This window comes from Oryctolagus cuniculus, chromosome 11 (genome assembly GCF_051225735.1).
Source record: "Oryctolagus cuniculus isolate XC-2025 breed Fujian yellow rabbit chromosome 11, ASM5122573v1, whole genome shotgun sequence".
Taxonomy (NCBI): Eukaryota; Metazoa; Chordata; class Mammalia; order Lagomorpha; family Leporidae; genus Oryctolagus; species Oryctolagus cuniculus.
In genome coordinates, this window is record NC_142877.1 from 280,059 (window position 1) to 303,032 (window position 22,974).

General features: G+C 64.6%; 1 protein-coding gene across 7 annotated transcripts; it reads right to left on the minus strand.

The window, feature by feature from the left end:
* Positions 1–1,939: 1,939 nt before the first annotated feature.
* Positions 1,940–19,082, minus strand: ABHD16B (abhydrolase domain containing 16B). 7 transcript variants are annotated; one of them, XM_089306886.1, is made up of 9 exons: positions 16,275–16,414; positions 12,926–13,071; positions 10,542–10,690; positions 9,744–9,803; positions 6,426–6,527; positions 4,299–4,325; positions 3,779–3,817; positions 3,100–3,148; positions 1,940–2,351 (listed from the first exon to the last, which is right to left on the minus strand). In XM_089306886.1, the coding sequence occupies exons 1-9, from the start codon at positions 16,291–16,293 to the stop codon at positions 2,256–2,258; spliced, it is 687 nt and encodes a 228-aa protein (XP_089163012.1). In that variant the 5' UTR covers positions 16,294–16,414; the 3' UTR covers positions 1,940–2,255. The 7 variants fall into 7 exon arrangements, 6 of the variants coding, with proteins under 6 accessions (XP_089163012.1, XP_051685052.3, XP_051685054.3 ...); XM_051829092.3 differs by having other exon boundaries at positions 3,779–3,820; XM_051829094.3 differs by lacking the exon at positions 4,299–4,325 and having other exon boundaries at positions 3,779–3,820.
* Between the last annotated feature and the right edge of the window lie 3,892 nt (positions 19,083–22,974).

Consider the following 22,974-nt stretch of genomic DNA (forward strand, 5'->3'; position numbering starts at 1 on the left):
TGTTCCACCTCCGATCCAGTTCCCTGGTAAAACAAGATGGCCCAAGAGCTTGGGCCCCTGTGCCCATGTGGGAGACCAGGAGGAAGCTCCTGGCTTCTGCCTGGCCCAGCCATTTGTGGAGTGGCCCAGTGGATGGAAGATCGTATTTGTCACAGGAGTGGGGTGTGTGGTGCAGTGACTGGAATGCCATCTGGGGCACCCTCCCGCCTCATCAGAGCCCTGGCTCTGCTTCCAATCCCAGCACTGATGGTCAAGTCCTGGGAACCTGGCTGAAGCCTGGCCCGGCTCAGTGTGGCTGCTGCTGGTGTCTGGGGTAAAGCAGTAGATGCTGATATCAGTCTCAAAACGAGTGAAAATGGAAATCGCTTAAGTCACTGTGGAGGGAGAAACAGGTGTTTCTGAACCTAGTATCCCTTCCTGCAGATAAAGCGGCTCCCAGCACCCAACACACAGGGGGCGGCGCTGCAGGCCTCCCTCAGGAGCTGCTGGGGCTGAAGTGCCGCCCGGACCTGGCCACATCCCCTCCTCCCATCTGGCCGAGCGCTGCACACCCACCTTGCTGTGCAGCCCATGAAGTGAACCCACATGGAACGTGAGGTGCTGTCTCTGAAGGGCCCTCAAACATGGGGCGACACAGCCCCCCACGCCTCCCAGTGCCTCCCTGCCAACCACCACCTGTTGTGCTCCTGCCCCCACCCCCGAGGCTGCAGGCCCTGTTCTTCCGTTTTTGTCCCCATCCTGAAAGACACCAAACAAGTGGCTGGGGGTTCCTCCCCAAGGGAATGCTTTATTGACAGCTGCCCATCATCCAGCTCACGAGCTGCACGTCAGGCCCTCGCCACCTCCCCACAGCCCGGACAGCTTCTGGCTCTGCAGAAAGGACACCAAGTGGCACTCATGCCCAGCCACCACACCCATGTGTGCTGTGGGCAGTGCAGACCCCAAGGCAGAGCCCTCTGGCCACGCCCCCTCACCACGCCCCCACGTGGCTCTGGGGAGGCTGCCAGGCTGTGGCAGCTTAAAAGCAGGAGCACAGCTCCTCAGGGAAGGCGGCCACAGCCCAGCTGCTCCTGCCAGCCCACCCCCAGCTGACCCGCGGGGCTGCTCCCACCAGCGTCCACCCCCAGCTGACCCGCGGGGCTGCTCCCACCAGCGTCCACCCCCAGCTGACCCACGGGGCTGCTCCCACCACAGAGCCCACTCCCAGCTGACCCGCGGGGCTGCTCCCGCCAGAATCCACCCCCAGCTGACCCGCGGGGCTGCTCCCACCAGCGTCCACCCCCAGCTGACCTGCGGGGCTGCTCCCACCACAGAGCCCACTCCCAGCTGACCGGAGGGGCTGCTCCCACCACAGAGCCCACTCCCAGCTGACCGGAGGGGCTGCTCCCGCCAGCCCACCCCTAGCTGACCCGAGGGGCTGCTCCCACCAGAGCCCACTCCCAGCTGACCCGCGGGGCTGCTCCCACCAGTGTCCACTCCCAGCTGACCCGCGGGGCTGGCTCCTCCGTGATACACAGGAGACTGGAGCTGTGGGCAGTGCTGGCCACCCCACCAGCCAGGCCCTTGCAAAGGCACAGACAAGAGCCCCACTCACTGGTTCACTCCCCAGACCCACACAGCTGGGGCTGAGCCTGGGCTGAGGGTGGAAGCAGGGAACTCAGCCCAGGTCTCCCACATGGACGGCAGGAGCCGAGGTACTCCGCCATCACCGCTCACTCTCGGGGTGTGCCTTGGCAGGAAGCCGGAGCCGGGCACTGCACCCCGCCACTCCCCTGGGGGCACGGCCTTTCCCGCTCGGCACTGCCCACCCAGGGAGGCCCCCGCTGCGCCTGCAGTTCTAGACAGTGCTCAGAACCCACAAGGAGCCCTCCAAGTGAAGATTATAAATAAAGCCTAAGGCGACGTAGGGAATGCATTTCAGCACAAAGAAACGCTGTTCTGCAAGGTGAGGCCAAGCTGCTTGCCTGAATTTAATTTTTGAAAAGTCCACTGCATTAAAAAAATAATGAATTTGCTTTGTTGAAGCCAGGTCACCCGTGTGACAGCGAGCACTGCTGTTTCCTTTCCGGGTCGCAGGGCAGGCACGGGCGGGGCTGCTCCGGACGTCCCCAGGGAGCCACCCTGTCCACTTCCTGCCCCCAGGAAGGGCAGCGCGGTGACCTGTGACCTTTCGTGTGAGATTTCTGCTCACACCCGCTGCAGGCGGCCGGCGCGGCTCCGTGCTTCGCTGGCTGGCGGGGAGGGCGCGCGGGAGGCTAGAAAGGCGCATGCTCTGGCAGGGGCTGGGTGCCGCCCGCGGCCGAGGCGGCAAGGTGGTCGCCGCCGTTCTCTCCGCCACCCGCGACCTTCGACTGCAGGAGGGACGAGAGCAAGAAACAGAGCCTGGGACATGGCCCGGGCCCAGCGGGCCACGGCCCGGGCAGACTCACGTGGCTGATGCCGGCACAGCCGTCTGGGGAGCCAGGCCACGAGCTCAGCCCCACAGGGCTGCAGTCTAGGACCCACCGAAGGGACACTGCTGAAGTGACAGGATCCTCGAAGGAGAGCTCGCGTTAAGAGTTGCTGGTGCCGGGGCCGGCGCCGGGGCTCACTCGGTTAACCCTCCCCCTGCAGCACCGGCATCCCATATGGGCGCCGGGTTCTAGTCCTGGTTGCTCCTCTTCCAGGCCAGCTCTCTGCTGTGGCCCTGGAGGGCACTGGAGGATGGCCCAAGTGCTTGGGCCCTGCACCTGCATGGGAGACCAGGAGGAAGCACCTGGCTCCTGGCATTTTGGGGGTGAACCAGCAGAAGGAAGACCTTTCTCTCTGTCTCTATCTCTCTCACTATCTAACTCTGCCTGTCAAAAGAAAAAATAAAATAAAATAAAATAAAATAAAAATAAAAGAGTTGCTGGTGCTGGGGCAGAAAGATGGGCGTGGCCACAGGAGGGGGTGGGGTCTCTGCACAAAGGCTTCTCTGGGTCACAATCTCAAGTGAGTCTGCAACTAAGTGACCTGTCATGTGACAGGTCGCCCTAAGGATGCTGGACACATCTAAGTGACGTGTCGGGGTGACAGTATGACTGGTCGCCCGGAGGCACTGGACAGCTGCACAATTACCTTGATGGTCCCGACGCGGTCTTCGAAGGACTTGAAGGCTGCAGAGTTCCTGAGAGAGAGCAGAGGCCGGATGAGGGGAGACGCACACCCCGCTCAGGTCATAAGAGCCTCGGGGGGCAGCCTCCAGCAGGACCCTCGGGCACCCCAAAATCTCCCTGCAACGACACCCCCAGAGAGCCCAGCCAAGGCCACGCCAAGGGCTCCTCAGGTCACAACCGACTCAGCCGCGCCACAGGGCCAAGCCAGAGGTCACACAGCCCCGGCTCGCACCTCTGGCCCCTTGTTCTGGGCCATGGAAAAGCCTTCCCACAGAGGGGAGGGACCTGGGATGACACCCAGGACAACTCCAGGACGGCAGAGCCGGGAGCAGCAGAGGTGCCGGGCAGCCGGCCTTGCTGCCTGAGGTCCCTCCCACACACAGCAGGGTCCTGCACAGCTGGGGTCAGCAGTGTGGAGGCCTCCAGCCCCTCCTCACACAGACCAGGACTTGGTCTCCAGTGCAGGCCTCGGCAAGTGCATAGACTCCTCCCTGTCCCAGCCTCCAGCAGCCTGGAAGGTCCTTCCCAACCCTTAGCTGCCAGCGGAACAGACCCCTGACTTGAGAGAGGAAGTGCGGGCTGTGAGCCCCCTGCCCCCGCCCAGACGCCCCTGCTGAGTGGTGGGGCACAGGCACCGTTACCTCATGGCCGGCATGCTTATCGAGTGGCGGATGGAGTGGCTGCTGCCGGCAGGCATGAGAAGCAGAGAAGCAGGAGTTAGCGACAAGGACAACACTTGCAGGCGCGCGGCAGCCCGGCGCACAGGTAACCCTGACCACCAGAAGGGGCCACCACAGCTGGATGAGCGTCTGGCCCCCCAAAGTGCCCCAGAAAGAAGAGACCCAGGTGCCTTGTTGCCAGCTCCACGGAGAACACGGCCCTGCTGGAGGACAGTGTGGGACAGGGACAGCGGAGGCACAGACCGGACGCTTCCCCGGCTGTCAGGTGTGACGCTCAGAACACCTGCAGAGAGAGGCTGGGGCGGCCACTCACCGGCCCAGGGGCGACACTCTCAGTGGGGACACAGGCACACTGAGGCCAGGGACGCCCCATCTCCGCTGTTCTTGAGGGGCGTCCACTCTCCCGCCCCGCCCCGTGGGTCTCCCAGAGTCCGCCCTGCCTGACCCGGAGCGTCTCCAGGTGCGCCCAGGTGCGTCTTACCTAAAGGAGTGTGAGAACGGATGAGCCCTGAGACAGAGCAGCAGCAGGAGAAAGCAGAGAGCAGCGTTAGGGGTGGGCGGCCGGGGCCCACCCACCACCGTCCCCCAGGAGCCCCGGCTCCCAAAGGCCACGCAGGGGTGTGGCCCTGTCCCCCATCTCCCTAGGCCCCCACTCCACAGGCAGCACCTGCACAGCCCCTGGTGCAGCCTCCTGGGCGTGGCCATGGGCAGACCCGTCTGCAGGTTAGAAGGGAGAGGGCCTGAGTGTAGAACAGACCCGGTGCAGGCGTGAAGAGGCCGCCGCACGCTGGCCGGGCTCAGCCACACCAAGCCTGCTCCTCTGTGCCAGCACCACACAGACAGCTGCTGGCACAGGTGAGACACAGCAGTCGATCCTCCACCACGCAGCTGGGCCACTGCCTCTCACACACGAAACCAAAACAGGCAGCCGTTCCCAACCTGGGCAGGGGGCCTCAGGACCGGACACACTCTCCACCCAACAGGTGCTTTCCTCGGGGGAGAGGACAACCGAGCTCCTCAGAGGGCCGGTCCCTTGTCCAAGGTCACCAGGCCAGAGGGCAACCTGAGCCAAATACGGTCCCCTCTGCCCCAGAGCACACCAAGGCCTTAGGCCAGGCTGCCACGGACAAGCCCACCACGGACCCGGACCCCAGGGTTGGGGGACCCCCTGGGGGTCGTCCGCCCTGGAGTCTGGATGTGAAGCCCCCTCGACCTTAGTCCCAGGTGCAGGAAGCAGTGATGAGGACGTCAGGGGAGGGGCCTCCCTGGCAACCCACACCCAGGACGGCTACACACAGGCCACCGTCAGGCACCCCGGACACAGCCAGCCGATGGGAGAGGCCTGGCTGCTGCGGTACCATCCTGGCGGCCACACCCCTGCGGGGAGAGTCAGACATCACACCGGCGGCACAGGCACAGCCAGCACAGGCGCAGCCGTCCCGCACCCCTGAGGCTGCATCACGAGGTTGGTGGCCAGTCCACGGTGTCGGGAGACAGCGGCCACTTCATTCCTCGTCAAGGAGAGAGGAGCTCTGGAGAGGAGCTGCCCTGAGGGGGACAGGACCACTGGCCCTGGGCCATTCCCAGCATCCCAAGGCCTCCACTCCCGTCAGGTCTCCATCTAGGACCCTGAACCACCTTAGATGGGACTGAGTACTGAAAAAGACCAAGTGGACGCCAGTGCCTGCAGCACAGGCACCCCACACCAGCGCCGGTTCGAGTCCCGGCTGCTCCACTTCCAATCCAGCTCCCTGCTTATGGCCTGAGAAAGCAGAAGATGGCCCAAGTCCTTGGGCCCTTGCACCCACAAAGGAGACCCAGAAGAAGCTCCTGGCTCTGGATCAGCCCAGCTCCACCTGTTGCAGCCATTTTGGGGAGGGTCTCTCCCTCTCTCTGTCTGTAACTCTGCCTCTCAAATAAGCAAATAAATCTTAAAGCAAACAAACAAAAAAGAACACGTGACCCCAAAGTGAGCAGACACCCCCGCGGAGGATGTGGGTACCTTTAGGCGCAGCAAACACTCAATGCTGTGGTGGGCCGGCATCTCCAGGAAGAACAGGTGCACCTAAGCTCCTGGGAGCAGCCACCACCACCAGGCTCAGCACCGTGCACTCGGGCGGCAGTGTCCCAAGGAGCCTCCCGGGGAGCCACAGCCAACCCCTGCCACCGCCCGCTCGGCTGCAGCTCGGGGCTCCCACCCTGGGCCACAGCTCAGCTGTGGGACGCAGGCACCGCGTGCGCTGTGCAACGTGAGGGCTGTGGGGCCAAGAGGTTCACAACCTCCTGGCCTGTGGCTGCACTCCCTGGAGCCCGGGCCAGGCAAGATGCAGAGGGGACAGCAGGGGCCTGCCCAGACCCACAGGTGAAGTGGGCACCCTCAGTGCAGCTTCCAGGAGCAGCACCGTCTCAGCGACCCCAAGCACGAGAGACAGGCACGTGTGACCGTCCACTTAAGAAGACAGAGGTGACAGATGAACCCCCACCCCCAAACAAGAGTCTATGCAGACAGGGCCGTGCGCCTGAACCCTGGGCTGGAGGCTGACGCCACGCTCCTACAGCACCCCGGCCCTGACCAGGCCTGGGGCACTGTGTATGGTGGGGGTCTCACCTCATGTCCCCAAGCTTCCTGCTGATGGCAGAGCCCATGGTGGACAGGGCAGCTGACGTCTTCTGTCCTGCCTGTGAGAGAGTTTCCTGAGTCTTCTTGTAGCTGGGAGGAAGACACAGCCAGTCAGCCAAGCCAGCCCCGGGGCACCACAGCCCAGAGGCCAAACCCCAGGTACCTGCAGGCCCTGGGCGGGGGCAGGGCAGGGGGCAGAAGCAGGCCCGGCTCCCTGGGCAGCTATGAGGGAGGCCCTGGGGGAAGAGGGGGGGCAGGCCCTGGGGGAAGGGGTGGGGGCAGGGCCTGGGGAAGGGGCAGGGGCGGGGCAGGGGGCGGAGGCAGGCCTGGCTCCCTGGGCAGCTACGAAGGAGGCCCCAGGCCGCCTGCAGGGACACCTGAACTTGCTCCGCCCATTTTCCTGCCTTCTCACAGGCCCTGACTACCTGGGAGACACCATAGGACCGGGCTGCACACCCGGGAAGCAGCCCAGGAACGTGCTGTTCCTAGACCATGCTGACACATGTCCAAGTCGTTCAAGACGGGGGAACGCAGCACAGCCCCCAGGGGCAGTGCAGCCTGTGCCCTGCCCCAGCATGGGAGCCCCTCAGCCCTCCACACCGCAGGGGCTGGCGCGGGTCCATCTGCTCCGAGTCACAGCTCCATGACCTGAGCATCGGCACACAGGCCCAGGGATGCGGAACACTCCTGGACCCAGCGAGAGTCAGCACCCGAGGCGGCCAACCCTGGTCCAGCTGCCACCACAAACAAAACCCATGACAGCATGCATCAGGGCAAAGCCCACAGCACAGCACGCGTGCTCAGCCCCTGGGCCACAGCGAAGGCTGGGGGCCTCCTCGCCCACCTCAGCATCACCAAGCTGAGCCCTGAGGCAGTCACAGTTTGAGACAGGCCCCCCCACCCCAGCAGAGCCAGCAATGGGCCTCTGCCACGGCCCCACAAGGCCCTGTGCCCTCCACGGGCTAACAAGATGGCGGCAGGCGACACAGGAAAGGGACAGGTTTCGCAGCCGCCCACACAGGATGCCAAGAGCACTCGGCACCCAGGAACACAGCCTGAGGACACCGCCCACCTCCACTGCCCTGGAAGCAGAGCAGGAGGCACCACACCCACTCTGGGGGCTGCGGGAGTGAAGGTGTGTCGCGGAGGGCCAAAGCAGGGTGAGCTGGGGCCGGGAGCACCCACAGGGCCCCCGGGACTCAGGGTGGGCACAGGGTCATGAGACCTCAGAAATAGGGACCTGCCCCAGACACAGTGGGCACCCACGTACAGCCAAGTCCAGCAGGGCGCTCACAGGCCCTGTCTCACCCAGCAGTGAGGTCACCCCTCCAGGGCTCACTGTGCTGCAGGCCCATTCTGAGGGTCACGGCACAGACAGGGAGGTGACAGGGCCGTACCCTGGCCAGCACCTTTGGGAACTGCTCAGACCTCATGGACAGACAGCAGCTCCGCCCCCAGGAGCGCGTGGCATCTGGAAGACATTCCTCCTCCTGAGTCCCCTTCCAGGGCTGCCTCCCCCGACGTGGGCTGGGCAAGCGACCAGATCCCGGCTCGCACGGCCCCAGCCCGGCTACCTGCTGCTGGGCTGCAGAGCTGGGAGCGGGGGCTTCCCCAGGAGACCCCTGCTCCTTCCTTGGCTCTCACTACTTAGCTGTGCCTTTCGCCACTTGTGTCCAAAGGACTCCAGGTGAACTATGAAGTAACGGCAGGGACCTGTGGGGCTACCCCTACCTGGGCTCTCAGCCACACACACACACACACACACACCCCACCTGGGCGCTCAGCCACACATACACACATACATACACACACACCCCACCTGGGCGCTCAGCCACACACACACACCCCACCTGGGCGCTCAGCCACACACACACAAACACATACACACACACACACCACCTGGGCGCTCAGCCACACACACACACACACACCCAGCCACACACACATACCCCACCTGGGCGCTCAGCCACACACACACACACACACAGCCACACACACATACCCCACCTGGGCGTTCAGCCACACACACACACACACATACATACACACACACCCCACCTGGGCGCTCAGCCACACACACACACACACACACACACACACACCCAGCCACACACACATACCCCACCTGGGCGTTCAGCCACACCCCCCACCTGGGCTCTCAACCAGCTCCACCCACAATGAAGGCAGCAGGGTGCGGCTTCATAGCACACAGGCCGAGCAGCATGGGTGCAGTCTCCCAACCCTGGGTCTGCCTGTGCTCACGCTGCCCACGGGACAGCCGTGCCTCGACCTGAGGAATGCTGGCTCCCTGCGGAGCTGCTGTCCACTGCAGCTCTGAAGACACAGCCCACTGGGGCTCCTTCACGTCCAGGGCTGGCCGTTGTGCCCGGAGCCCTCACCTGGCAGAACGCGCAGGTGCAGGTGCAGAGGGAGCCAGCTCGCCCCCCAGCTCCTTCGAGACAAGCTCAGCAGTAGCCACTCCTGCCCACGCTCCGTGGCACCCAGGCAGCACTTCCTGCCACACGGGGGATGGGAAAAATCCACAAGGCTATCTTTAAACACCCACCCCAGTTCAAGCTACCCTGACTGGAACACTGACCATGAGTGCACCACCTGGTTTAAGTGTCTGCAACACAGGAGTCAGCCTGGCCACTGCTCCGACACTGAGCCACACCAACTCACCGTGCTATGCCAACACGCGAGGCAGGGTGGAGCCCTCACCGTGCTGTGCCAACACTGACACCGAGGACGGTGCCCTCACCGTGCTGTGCCGACACCGAGGACGGTGCCCTCACTGTGCTGTGCCGACACTGACACCGAGGACGGTGCCCTCACTGTGCTGTGCTGACACTGAGGACGGTGCCCTCACACGTGCTATGCCAACATGCCACGTGAGGGACAGTGGCTCCCAGACCACCGGGACTTCTTCAAGCCCCGCCGACGCTGTCCAACAATGCTCCTAGCATGCCCAGATGACAGCTGGCTGACGCACACTGTGCCCCACGCACATGCCCCCAAGGTACGAGCACAGCTGAGACCCTGCCAGCCGGGGCCAAGTCTGCAGAGGAAGAGCAGAAACCACAGCTACCAAGACCAGGCCAGGAGGTGCTGGCCACTCTGCCCGCGGCCCTCGGGGCTCCGTCAGGGACGCACCGCCATCTGTGGCCTGGGCAGTGTCCCTTGTCACTGCCCTGCCCCTCCAGCGTGTACAGTAAGAGAGGGGCAGCAAACACCAGGCGAGCTCCGTGCTGCGCCACAGGGAGCCAGAGGCAGAGCAAGGGGGAGCGGCTGGGGCGCAGCACTCACAGGTCAGACTGCGTCACTCTGTCATTCCACTCCCCAAGTTTCTCAGATGTTTTCACATAGCTGAAAACAGAAAGTCCGTGGTCAATTATTTAGAAGAAAAATTTCAACCAAGGCTTCAAACCGCAGGTGAGACTCCAGGGAGACAGGTCAGCTGGCAGGGCCTGAGCTCCCCAGGGCCCAGGGCCCAGCTCCCCAGCACCCCAGAGCCCAGCCTGCCCGAGAACAGGGCCTGCCAGCTCTGCCACCTGCAGCACCCCCGCAGGACCCAGGGCAATGCCTCTGCTGGAAGCAGCTCTGGGAACAGGGCTGCAGGGTCAGCCACAGGACACAGCCTGCACGGCCACCACACCTCCGGACAGACTCTGGGACTCAAGTACCACCACCCGAGAAGAAACACAGAGCTGTCCACTGCTGAGGCTGATGGGGTTGGTGGACCGTGAACAATCCATCTGTGCACAGACCCGGCCTCCGGGAGACACTGCCCAGCTCAGGGGAGCCCCGAGGCCATGCCCCAAACTCCATCCTGTTGGGGTCACAGTGCATTTCAGCAGACACAGCTGGGATGGCCACAGAGCACACACTTGCTGAGGGCCCTGAACCCCGCGCTCGTCAGCCTCTGCCTGGGCAGCCGGCTGGGGTGCCCACGTGCCTTCTAAGGAATAAACAGAGGCACAGTTCCCAGGTCAAGGACTCGGCCTCACTGGACCCCACCCTGTGGCAAGGAACTGTGACCCAGCCCTGTCTCTCCGTCCTCTGGGAGGGGACAGGCGGGGGACACTCGCTGCAGCCAGCACCTACGCATTAGAGACTTGCACATCGTGCCAACTCCGGGACAGGTTCTGCTTCAGCCCCTCCAGGGCGGAGAGGCCCAGCCTCCTCTTCAGCTCTCCGCAGTGCCTCTCCTTGGCCGCCAGCACCTGGCGCAGGGTGACGATCTCTTCTTCCACCTGCAAGGCACACAGTGGACTGCAGGTGACCGGCGTCCTTACACAGCTCATCTCAGGACAGCATCCACAGCTGACGCCTGCTTTCATCCAGCACCGGCACCCCGACACCTGGAGAACTCCCCAACTCCCGAGCTGTGCGCCTCACTGCTCCCTCAGGAGCCCACGGCAGGAGCAACCCAGGGGACAGATGCGGCCTGGCCACACCCGTGCTGCTGGGCTCAGCTCCAAGTCTCGGCCAAAGCAAAACCTGAATTCTCTTTTGTGCTTAAGGTAGTTTGGGCTGGGTAGCAGAAAAATCCCAAATAATGAAGACCTGAACTTGCCCAGATCTTAAACTTGAAACAAAAGAGACTTCTCAGACCACCATCCCGTAAAGCTGTGGCACTTGGACTTCTCTCATCTCAGCTGTGGAAAAAGAGGCCCCTTTCCCAAAAGAGTGACTTTTGGATCAAGGCACTAAAAATTAGCTTACTACCAGGTTTCATTTTAGAAAATAAACCTAACATGAAGTAATTCTTACTTATTTTCTTAAAACTTGTTTATTTCAGAGGCATGGAGGCGGGGAGAGCGAGAGAGAGCCCATGTCCCCCAACGCCCACAGCAGCTGGGGGTGGGCTGGTCCAAAGCCAGGAGCCCAGAACCAAACCCAGGTCTCCGTGTGGGTGGCAGGGACCCAGTCCTGCAAGCCATTGCTGCTGCCTCCTGGGGTCTGAGGTCCCAGTGCAGGTCACCCACCCGCACCTCAAGATCCAGACCAGAGCTCACCCCGAGGAGTCCCTTCCAGAAACACAGGCTCACCCAAGACCAAACCAGCACCCACAGCAGCTAGCACGTCCCATGGACGTGCACCCGTGCCTTGGGCAGCAGCCAGTCAGCAACAGGGCGTCAGCCTCTCCTCGCAGCTCTCCTGTGGGGGCCAGCGTTTAGCCTCAGGTTAGGAGGCCCACACCCACACAGGAGTACCTGGGTTTGATACCTGGCTGCCGACTCCAGCTTCCTGCTCAAGTAACTGGGCTCCTGCCACCCACAGGGGTCTGGGTTGAGCGCTCACTCGGGCCGTGGCCGGGCCCAGTCCTGGCTGCTGCAGGCCTCTGAGGAGTCAACCAGCAGACGGGCGCTCACTCTCTCTTCTGTCACTCAAAAAGACAAAAACAGAAACCATCACCCCAAAGACCCTATGGGTAAAGTTACTAAACCAACACACGGTGGAAAGAGACGCAAAGCCAGGTCTCCAGGGCCTTGCTAGCTCTCTGACCTCCTCTGAACAGACAAGCCAGGTGCCGTCCACTGCGCTCTGGAGCCTGGTCCCCGCCGGACCTCAGACAGCAAGGTGGGGCTCACGGTGCTTCGGCTTCTCTCTGGCTGGGGGCTGCAGCCAGCTATGCAGCAAGTTCTGGCATCTGAATCAAGCCACCACTAGAGGCTGCGCTGTGGCGCAGGTTAAGCCTCCACCTACAGCACCTGCATCCCATGTGGGCACCAGTACGAGACCCGGCTGCTCCTCTGCTGATCCAGCTCCCTGCTGTGGCCTGGGAAAGCAGTGGAGGACGGCCCAAGCGCTTGTGCCCCTGCACCTGCGTGGGAGACCCGGAAGAAGCTCTGGCTCCTGGTTCCTGATCGGCCCAGCTCCGGCCACTGCAGCCGTCTGGGGAGTGAACCACCAGATGGAGGACCTCTCTCTGTGTCTGTCCCTCTCTCTGTCTGCAACTCTTCCTCTCAAAAAAATAAATCTTTTTTTCTTAAAGGCCACTATTAAACTCTGTGGCCCAGAGTAAAAAGAAACTCGGTGGTCGGTGTGAAAAACAAACAATGCTGGGAGGCCTCTGCCCCCACCCATCTCGCCCTTCTGGCATCAGGATCACCAAATCACACAAAGCACGTTTCGGAAAAGCAGCGTCTTTAGAAAAGTAAGATGTACAGGGTCCTCACACTGACGTGTGATTCCACAGGGACTCTCCCAGCAGACTGCTAACCTGAGGGGCCACCTCCCTGTGCACACACAGGCCTGTACACCAGACTCACAGGTGCACACCAGACTCACGGGGCACACACCACCCTCAGAGGGCACACACGGTGTGCACGCCACCCTCATGGGGCAGAGGTGGGAAGACAAGGCCGGGCCCTGCCTCCACTGTCAGCACACAGAGCTGGGCCGTCCAGTGGGAGCTGCAGCAGGGGGGCACCCCTGTAAAGCAGAGCGCTGCTCTGTCCCCCAGGGACCCGCGGCCACAGTACCTTGACGAGCTCGGCCCTGAGCTCCTCCTCCTCTGCTGTGGTCAGAGCCTGCATGGCCGGGGTCTGTGTGCCCACACCTGGGCCGATGGGCGCCTCCGAGACGAAGTCGGAGAGCAGCACTCTGCTGGGGGAATTCAGGTTGATATCTGCCAGAGACAGAGCCAGGTCAGAGACGCAGGGAGGCCTGGGTGGGGGAGGAGGGAGGGGAGGGGAGGAGGGGGAGTAGCAGGAGAGGGAGGGGGAAGAGGGGGAGAGGGAAGAGGAGGAGGGGGAAGGGGAGGTGGAGGGGAGCACTCTGCTGGGGGAATTCAGGTTGATATCTGCCAGAGACAGGGCCAGGTCAGAGAGACGCAGGGAGGCCTGGGTGGGGGAGGAGGGAGGGGAGGGGAGGAGGGGGAGTAGCAGGAAAAGGGAGGGGGAAGAGGGGGAGAAGGAAGAGGAGGAGGGGGAAGGGGAGGCAGAGGAGAGCACTCTGCTGGGGGAATTCAGGTTGATATCTGCCAGAGACAGAGCCAGGTCAGAGACGCAGGGAGGCCTGGGCCGGGGAGGAGGGAGGGGAGGAGGGGGAGTAGCAGGAGAGGGAGGGGGAAGAGGGGGAGAGGGAAGAGGAGGAGGGGGAAGGGGAGGTGGAGGGGAGCACTCTGCTGGGGGAATTCAGGTTGATATCTGCCAGAGACAGGGCCAGGTCAGAGAGACGCAGGGAGGCCTGGGTGGGGGAGGAGGGGCAGGAGGATGAGGAGGAGAAGGGGGAGGAGAGGGGCGGGGGGAGGGGAAAGCAGGGGTAGGAGGGAGAGCACAGGCCTGCTCTCGGAGTCTGTGCGGTCGGCGCAGGCAGCCACGCTTTGGCCACGGAGGCCCAACCCAGCGTCATTCGGTGGCTCTGCCACAGCAGAGACCCCAGTGCAAGGCAGCCACGCCCAGCCCTGCCGCCCCCTCGGGAACCCTGAGCTCTGAGGTGGAGACCCCGCCCTCCCGTAGGAACACGGGGCTCAGAGACCCTGGCTGCAAAGCACCCACCTGGTGGAGCCCCCATTTTTAGAGTGACTTAACCTGGGGCAAACACAGTCCCCTCAGCTCATCTGCCAGGGACAAAAATGACAGACAGGGAACCTGTGCAGTCACTCAGCCCTACACCAGCGTCAGTGACACACAAACCCCCCAGGAGCAGCCAGGCCACAGCCACAGGCTGAGGAGTGGGGTGTATGTGTGGCAAGCACGGGTGAGCCTGGCCACGGCCGCAGGCTGAGGGGCAGGGGCCCAGCACAGTGCCTCAGGCCTCAGACCCACGCAGGGTCAAACGCCCACTCATTCTGGGGCGCAGTACAGGGTCTCCTTGCCTGCACTAAGTCTCCCAGACACCGAGGCAGGAAAATGGTCTCCTCCGGTTCACTCTAACCCCGGCACCTGGCCGCCGGCCAGTCGTTCCGGGGGTCAGCACCGTGAGTGTGCACGTGTGTGTAAGGGGACGGCAGCGAGGTCTGCTCCCACTGCGCATGTCTTAAAGAGCCCACAACAGGCCGGTGCCGCGGCTCACTAGGCTAATCCTCCGCCTAGCGGTGCCGGCACACCGGGTTCTAGTCCCGGTCGGGGCGCCGGATTCTGTCCCGGTTGCCCCTCTTCCAGGCCAGCTCTCTGCTGTGGCCAGGGAGTGCAGTGGAGGATGGCCCAGGTGCTTGGGCCCTGCACCCCATGGGAGACCAGGAGAAGCACCTGGCTCCTGGCTCTTGCCATCGGATCAGCGCGGTGCGCCGGCCACAGCGCGCCGGCCGCGGCGGCCATTGGAGAGTGAACCAACGGCAAAAGGAAGACCTCTGTCTCTCTCTCTCACTGTCCACTCTGCCTGTCAAAAAAAAAAAAAAAAAAAGAGCCCACAACAGGCAAGCTGGACGCCCGTGTCCGACTCCTCCCCAGCGGCTGGCGGTGTCTCGCTCCCGCCACCGGGCGGACCCTCGCCGTTCACCGGGCTGCATGGGTCACTGGGCGTCCACACCGCTGGGCTGAGCCTCCTCTGCTGCCTCTCTCTAGGCAAAGGCTCTCGGCAGCTTCTGCCTGGAGAGCAGGAACTGGACTCCGGCGGTCACCAGGGACAGCCCCCTCCAGGGAGCAGGCGTGGGGCTGCAGCCACAGGTGAGGCCCAGGCGCCAGGGCTCCCTGAGGGAGGGAAGAGGCCCCGCCCCACCCCTGGGCACCAGCACATCCTGTGTGGGAGGAGACCCCCACCCAGTCAGGCCTAGCTCCCTAACGGACAGAGAGGCCCTGCACCCACCTGGACAGGCCTGCCCAGCCCCAGTGCTGTGGGTGTCTGCAGTGACCTAATGGATGAGGACATCTTTCTGTCACAGTGCAAATTAAAAAAAAAAAAAAAACTTGTAAAATGAAGTCGTAGGGGCCAGCGCTGTGGATTACCAGGTAAAGCCACCACCTGCACCCCATATGGGCCCCAGTTCCAGTCCCGGCTGCTCCATTTCCAATCCAGCTCTCTGCTGTGGCCTGGGAAAGCAGCGGGAAATGGTCCAAGTGCCTGGGCCCCCGCACCCACGTGGGAGACCCGGTAGAGGCGCCCGGCAGTGGCTTCGTATCGGTCCAGTTCCGGCCTTTGCGGCCATTTGGGGAGTGAACCAGTGGACAGAGGACCTCTCTCTGCTAACTCTGCCTTTCAAATAAATAAGTAAACCTAAAAAAATAAAATAAAATAAAAAAGGAAAACCTGAACGCTTCACAGAAAGAACATCACCAGAAAATCTAAAAAAGTCCCCGAGGGGCGGTCAGACGCTGTCCGGCCGTGGCAAGCGCCCGCTCATCTAGGTCATTCTTACGGCCGCAACTGTGACGTTGCCCACCCAGGCAGAGGCGAGCGAGGCCACTGCAGCCCCCGCCGGATCCAAACACCAGCACCCAGGATCCTGACGCTGGTTCCCGTGCGTGGGCGCGCCGGCAGCGGCAGGGAAGGCCTGGGGCGCGGCCGCGCCCACGCAGGACCCCGCGCCCCCCTCGCGGGGCCCGGCCGCCCTGGAACCTGGCCCGCGCGCCGGGTGTGCCCCGTCTCGCTCCGCCCGCTCCCCAAGAGACGGCCCCGGGCGCGCTGGGCTCCACGCGGCGTTGCCACGCCGGGGACACCGCGCCCCACCGCGCGCCGCTCCGCCGCCCCGCCCCGCGCGGCCGGGCGCGTCCAGGGCCAGGCGGGGAGTCCCGGGGACCCGCGCGGAGGCTCCGAGCACAGTCGAGGCCTCGAGGCCAGGGGCCCTGGACCCGGAGAGGGGCGCGCAAAAGACCAAGGGGACGGAGGCCGAGAGGCGACACCGCGCGGCCCGGACCCGTCTGCGGCGGAGGGGCCGGGCCCCGCGGCTACCTTGGCCGGCGGAGTCCATGTCGGCGGCGGCCGAGCTCGCAGGCAGCCCGAACCGAGCAGTCAGGCCGAGCGGTCAAGCCGGGGTGTCTCTCGCCGCGTACCCAGCAGCCAGCGGAACCACCTCGGCCGCTGCGTATTACGCAATCAGGGGCGCGACAGCCTGTTTCCTCTCGGGGCACAAGCCCCGCCTCCGTCCCGCCTCCACGAACGGCACCCAATGAGAGCGCCCCTTGGCCCAGAGGCCGGCGGTTTTTTTTTTCCCTCCGCACCCTGATAGGCCGAGGCTGCAGGCACCGCCTGAAAGGGAGGTGGGGCTCTGAGGGACTCCCTCCGGGTTGGCTGCGGCGGCGAGACTGGCAGGTAGAAAGGTCTGAGGCGCAGGTAACGCGGGCCGGCGGAGGTGGGAGGGCCGCCCCACGCGGCGCCGTGACCCTCGCGGGGGCGATTGCCGCTGCCGGCGAGCGCCGTGGCCCGCGCACCTCGGCGGGGTGAGGCCGGAGCTCGTGGGACCCCCCGACCCCGTCCTCCGACCGCGGGCGGCGGCCTGCCCGCTCTGTAAGTCCTTGTCCGCTCGCGGGGACAGCCTCGCGTGGGAGTTGTGCAGGAAATGACGAGGCCGCGCCTCGGCCTCTCGCCTGGCGGGGTGCCCCCTGCGCGCAGGCCCAGCGCTCGCCTCGTGCCCACGGCTTCCGCCCGGGTCAGCAGCTAAGGGACCCTGGCCGAGCCGCTCGGCGAGCGCAGCGGCTCCCGGGGGCCTCTGGGCCGGGAACCGGCCGACTGGGTCCGGTCCGCCCCGCAAGGGAAGCCGCGCGCAGCGTCCGAGCCTCCGGGCCACCTGCCGGCCCGACCGACGCCTCCACCTGGCTCGCCACCTCCCTGGGGCGCGGTGTCGTGGCCTGGCCAGCCCTGGCCAGCAGCCCCGCCCGCTCGCGTCCCGGAGCCTGGCTCCAGGAGCTGCCGAGGACGCCCAGGCCCCCTTCCACAGCAGCCCGGAGTGTGGAGGGAAGGAGCCCCCAGGGCAGCACCCCCTCCAACGCGCCCCTGGGACCCTGCCACGCCCACGCCCTCACCTTCCCGTGGGGCGAGAAGCAGCAATCACACAGCTCTGCCATCAACCTCATCAGGGTCATCTTAGCTGGGCTTCCAAAAGCGCGCGCAGGGGGAGGAGAGGGGAGGGGCGGGGACGGGGGTCCATGGGCCCCTAGGCCTGGGGCATGCGCGTTCTCTGTCCGCTGCGGGGTCTCGCGGGGCTGGGCTACAGCCCCCAGGGCATCTGGAACTCCTCGGGCTCCAGCGGGCTGCAGTGAGTCGCCTCCACGTTCTTGAGGTGCTGGCGCGCCAGGAAGAGCGCCAGCTGCCGGCGCCGCCGCGGGCTCAGGCCCTGGCCCACGAGCCAGGGGAAGGCGGGCCCGTGCGGCCCCCAGGTCTCGCCGTCCGCGAGTTCCTCGTGGCAGCGGGCGCGGTAGGCGCGCAGCAGCGCCAGGCACCAGTCCTCGTCCACGCGGTAGCGCGCGTAGAAGGCGGCCTCCTGGGCCAGGCTGCCCACGCGCAGCCAGCGGGTCACGGCCGCGCGGCCCTCGCGCGCCATCACGGCCGGGTAGCGGTGCTGCAGCAGCCGGAGCAGCAGCTCGTTGCCACGGTTGCCCTGCACGTCGCCCGGCGCTGGCGGCGGCGGCAGGCGGCCCGCGGTGCTGACCACGTCGTCCTGCGTGCGCCGCAGCAGCAGCACGGGCCCCGGGTAGCAGCACAGCTGCTCGGCCACGTTGAGGTTGAAGTGCTCGCGCACCGTGCGCACCACCAGCCCCTTCCAGCTGTGCGGCATGACCTTGAGCGCCAGCGGCACCAGGTCGTCGAAGGTGGCGTCCAGCACCAGCGCGCCCAGCTCCGGGTAGGTCATGGTGGCCCAGGTGGCCGTGAAACCCCCGATGGACCAGCCATAGACCACCACGTGGGCGGCCGGGAAGTGCAGGCGGTGCAGCGCGTACTTGACCACCACGTCCATGGCGTTGGCGTCGTGCTGCGGGAAGGGCGCGCCCGTGCTGCCCCCGAAGCCGGGGTGGTTCCAGCCCAGCACCGAGTAGCCGGCCTCCAGGGGCGCCGAGAGGCAGCCCATCTCGTAGAAGCCGGCGTTGCCTTCGCAGCAGATGACCAGGCGCAGGCCGCGGCCCTCGCTGCCCGGGTCCTGGCGGCGGTCCATGAACATGGTGTCGATCTCGTTCCCGTCGCAGGCCACCAGCTTCGCGCGCCGGCCACGGTAGCGCTCCACCAGGCGCTCCTGGCCCTGCTGCAACAGCGGCAGCAGCGCGCGCGTCATCAGGGACATGGAGCCGGGGTACACGAGCCAGCGGCCCAGCGAGTGCGCCAGCGCGTAGCTGGCCAGCTGGCCCGGCAGCTCGCGGATCTGCTGCAGCAGGCACTGCGCCTGGCTGCGCGCCCCACGCGGCGGCCGTCCCGGCGCGTCCCCTCCCAGCGCCGCGTCACGCAGCAGCCACACGCCCGCCGCCGCCGCCGCGCACGTGAGCGCGCGGTGGCCACTGCCGCCCCCGCTGGCAGCGCGCACGTCATCCCAGCGGAAGTCCACCGGCCAGCTGCGGAAGTTGTAGGTGTAGTTGGCGGTCAGGTAGATCTTGAACACGTGCACCAGGGCCTTCACAAAGCAGACGACGCACATGTGCGCGGGCGGTGGGCGCCAGCCCTCGCACCTGAGGCTGGCCCGGGGCCTCTGGGCCGCGGCCCCCCCTCCGCCGTGGCCTTTGTGACCTGGGGCCACCGGCTTTATGATTCGCTGTTGCTGGGGGCGAGGGGCGCACGCGGGGGGGGGGGCTCCCCTGCTAAGCCGAAGGGAGAGGAGGCCGGCGCAGACCTCCTCTCCCTCCGCGGCCGTGGCCCTGCCCCCGCGTACTTTCCCCCAGGCGCGGGCTAGCAGCCACCGCCTTAGACATCCTCTTTCCCTTGGCACCGGCCCCAGCCGAGGACTTCTCCAGGTGGGTCCTGCCTGGCTGGGCTTCCTCTTTCTCAGCCCTGGGCTGAGCCCCCTCACCCCAGACCGCCCCCGCGAGCTGCACCTTCCTCTTCTGAGAAGCTGGGGTGAGTTCCCCTTTTCCTATCGCACTGGAGTTGCTGACGGCCCAGGGGCAGGGCCCCAGGACCCGGATGGGGGGCCCTCGGGAGCCATTCAGCAGCTGCCTGGGTCTGGGAGGAAAGACACTGGAAGCAGCCAGACACGTGCTGCCCGTGTGGGACGCCCAGCTTCCTGCTAAGGGCAATGGAGATGGCGCGGTGGTGGGGTTCCTGCCTTTGGGGGCTGCACTGAGCCCTGGCACGAACCCACAGGTAAGATCTCTCCGTATGAAAGGATAGTATTACAGAAATGCTACAACCAGGGAGTTGATTGAACCCAGCACCACTGAGACCAGATGCCAGGCCTGCCCCAGACCCCGAGCTGCTTGGGGAAGGGGAGGTTCCAGGCCCCAGTGAGGCATGTGCACATCTGCCGTGTTCCGAGTTGGGGCCCTGCCTGGCCCTGCCGGCCCCCACCAGTTTTGGGAATCAGCTGGACGTTGCTACAGCCTCCAGGGTAGCAAACAGGACAGAGCCCAAGCGCCGGGAAAGACTGATCTCCCCAACATGCGGTCACACTTGAATTTCAGGGAGGCGGCACACAGTTTCTGAGCGTGTGTCTCAGCGACTGCATGGGAAGCACTCACACAGCTGGCTCCCGGCTGACGACTGACTTAGGTTTCTTCAGTTCATGGTGGTGCAGAAGTGCCACTCTGGGGGCCGGTGCTGTGGCACAGCGGGTAAAGCCACCGCCTGCGACACCAGCATCCCATATGGGCACTGGTTTGTGTCCCGACTGCTCCACTTCCAACCCAGCTCCCTGCCAATGGCCTGGGAAAGCAGCTGAAGATAGCCCAGATGTTTGGCTCTTGCACCCATGCGGGAGACCCAGATGAAGCTCCTGGCTCCAGCCTCGCCCATCCCTGGCTGTTGTGGCCACTTGGGGAGTGAACCAGCAGATCAACAATCAGTGTCCCTCTGTGTAACTCTGACTTTCAAATAAATAAAGATTTTCTTTAAAGGACCATTCTGTTCCTCACTGTCAGTAAGGGTCAGTAAGTTGCACGGGATGGGCCGGTCAGTTGACGTTTGGCCTGCCCTGGGTTTGTTGGGATGGCACCTGTCGTGTGTCACTGACACCAGGAGGGCATTTGGCCCAGCAGTTGAGACGCCAAGTGCCTGGGTTCCAGCGCCCCCCCTCCAGGGCCCCTGACCCCCATCTCCTGCTGTTCGGATCCTGGGAGGCAGTGCTGATGGCTGGAGGAGTGCCGTCGCCGCACCCACGTGGGAGACCTGGTTTGTGACCCTGGCTTGCAGGCGCTTGGTTTGGGAGTGAACCAGCAGGTGGGATCTCTGCCTCAAAACAAAAGAATATCTGAGTAAATCCACATTTACGTGAATAACCAGCATGGCTGCCGCCAGTAATACAGACCCAGGTTTCTCTGAGGTCCAGGTGCATCCCAGACGGCCGCTCTGCTCCGCGCTCCGGGCCCGAGGGCCAGGGTGCCTCTGTCCTGTGGTCCCGTACAGCAGCAGGGAAGCAGGAGTCCTGCCTAGGAGCTGAGGGATGACCAGGGCTTCCTGTGGGGGTTGGGGGCCTCGCCCTCCTGAAATGTCCACTCAGACCTGTGAAAGGGGCCATGTGGTCAGGGGTGGAGTTGGAAACCAGAGGGAGGGGCATTTACTCCCCAAGAACCATGTGTTCGACCCCACCCGTGGCAGATCTGACCCCAGGCCCGGGCGTGGGCTGGCCTGAATCCCATGGACACCACAGAGACTGCTAGAAGCCACCAACCCCCCAGCCTGGTCCCCCTGAGGCCCTGAGACTCCCGGCTGTTTTCAGCCAGGCCAGGCCCACCTTCCCCCGCAAAGCACAGGAAGCTGGAAGGGTGAGGAGGAAGAGGAGGGGCAGAGGTCAGCCGGCTGGAGCCCCTGGTCCCCAGGGGCCTCATGCCTTAGTCTGCATCGGGCCTGGCCCCTGACCCTGCCAGCCCATGGGAGCCTGAGAGACTGGAGAGCATGTGACAGGAAGTGGGCCGTCCCTGTCCCCTCTGTGGAAGAGACCCCAGCGTGGGCCAGCTGCAGCCCCGTGACCTCGCCTACCCCTCTGCCATCTGCTCAGGGAGGTGTCCCTGTTTGGAAGCCCACTCCCTCCTCACCCCCCCCCCAGGCAGACATCTGAGCCTGTGCCCCACCCCCACCAGGCAGGGCCTTCCTGGAGGCCCCTGATTTATGCCTGGGAGCAGGAAAGAGAAGGAAAACCAGTCCAGAGGCCCGAAGGGCAGGAGCCAGCATCAGTGCCCCAGGCAGAGGCCATGGCCCAGCCTCACTGACCTCAGGAGGGCGGAAGCCGCCCTGGCAAGTGCCTCTGCTCAGGAAGTGGGGTGCAGGGCAGGTGGGGGTGGCTGGGAGCCCGAGGACACAAGGGGACGCTTCCTGGCGGCTGCAGGGTCGAGGGAAGGGGCGGAAATGGCCAGGACAGCTGCTGAACATCTGGAGCCCAGTGAATTAATTACCCAGCGACCTCAAGGACAGCGGGCGGGCGGGGGGCTGTCCACCGTCTGTCCCCTGCTACTGACGGAGGACACTGCTGGGCAGCCCCTCCCCAGAGAGCCCCCCAACCCATCCCAGGGGTGAAGAAGCCACAGATCCGTCCCCCCTGAATCCTGACGCACAAGCTTCAGGTGACTGCCAAGGGCCAGCACCCAGCATGGGCAGGGGTCACCGTCCTCCTTGTCCAGCCCCTGGTGACCCCAGGCCAGGCCAGGCGTGACTCCCACCCTGACCAGCTCCCATCCACGGGTGTGGGCCAGCATCCCTCTCCAGTCCTTGACACAGCCCCCAGGTACTGGCCGGAAGGGCCACACTGCTCCCACACCTGGGCAAGGTCTGGGTCGAGGTCCAGAGCCTTGCGGGCCTGTCTCGGGCGGGCCAAGTTGCTGGGCTTCAGCACCAGCCTCCTGGACGGTTTCTTCAGGCTGCTGCAGTCCCTGGGGAGCTTCAGGCTACATCCTGCTCCCAGCGTGTTCCCTGGGGCTGCAGACCGCATGTTGAGGGGCTCGGTCTCACCCCTGGCTTAGAACTGCCTCAGATCTGGGGAGTGTGTTCTGATGCAGATCCCCGGGGCAGGCCTTTGGGGCAGTCGTTCGCCACTGTCCCCTGTCGCAGCCCTGGGTCTGAGTCCAGTTCCAGCTTCCTGCTCATGCACACCTGGGAGACAGCGTCGATGGCTTGGGCAGTGGAGTCCCCACAGCTAAACCCAGACGCAGCTCCCAGCTCCATCCCAGCTGCTGCATAGAGGAGGCAACGGAGCGCTCTGTCAATCATAAATAAACGAGAGCAGCGACGCTCTCTGCCACCAGCGAGACAAGGACAGCAGAAGGTTCCGTGTCCGTCCCGAGCCACTACGGGCCTGACCACACATTCCGAGGCCAGGTGCAGGGTCCCAGCTGGGGCTGCTCTGTGCAGTCCCTCAGAGGCACAGGCAGGAACTGGTGCCCCCGTGTCCCTCAGCTGGTGGATGCCAGGTTTTTTTCCAGAACATTCTCTGCACAAGCAGCCGACACTACAGAGTCAAGGGAGGTTCCCAGCAATGACTGACCTGTCCACTCTGCCTCTCCGGAGGGGGAGGCCTGGGACT

Bases quoted from the DNA above. Each gene is read 5' to 3' on its own strand.
- ABHD16B (XM_089306884.1), bottom strand. From the start codon at position 18,945: ATGTGCGTCGTCTGCTTTGTGAAGGCCCTGGTGCACGTGTTCAAGATC.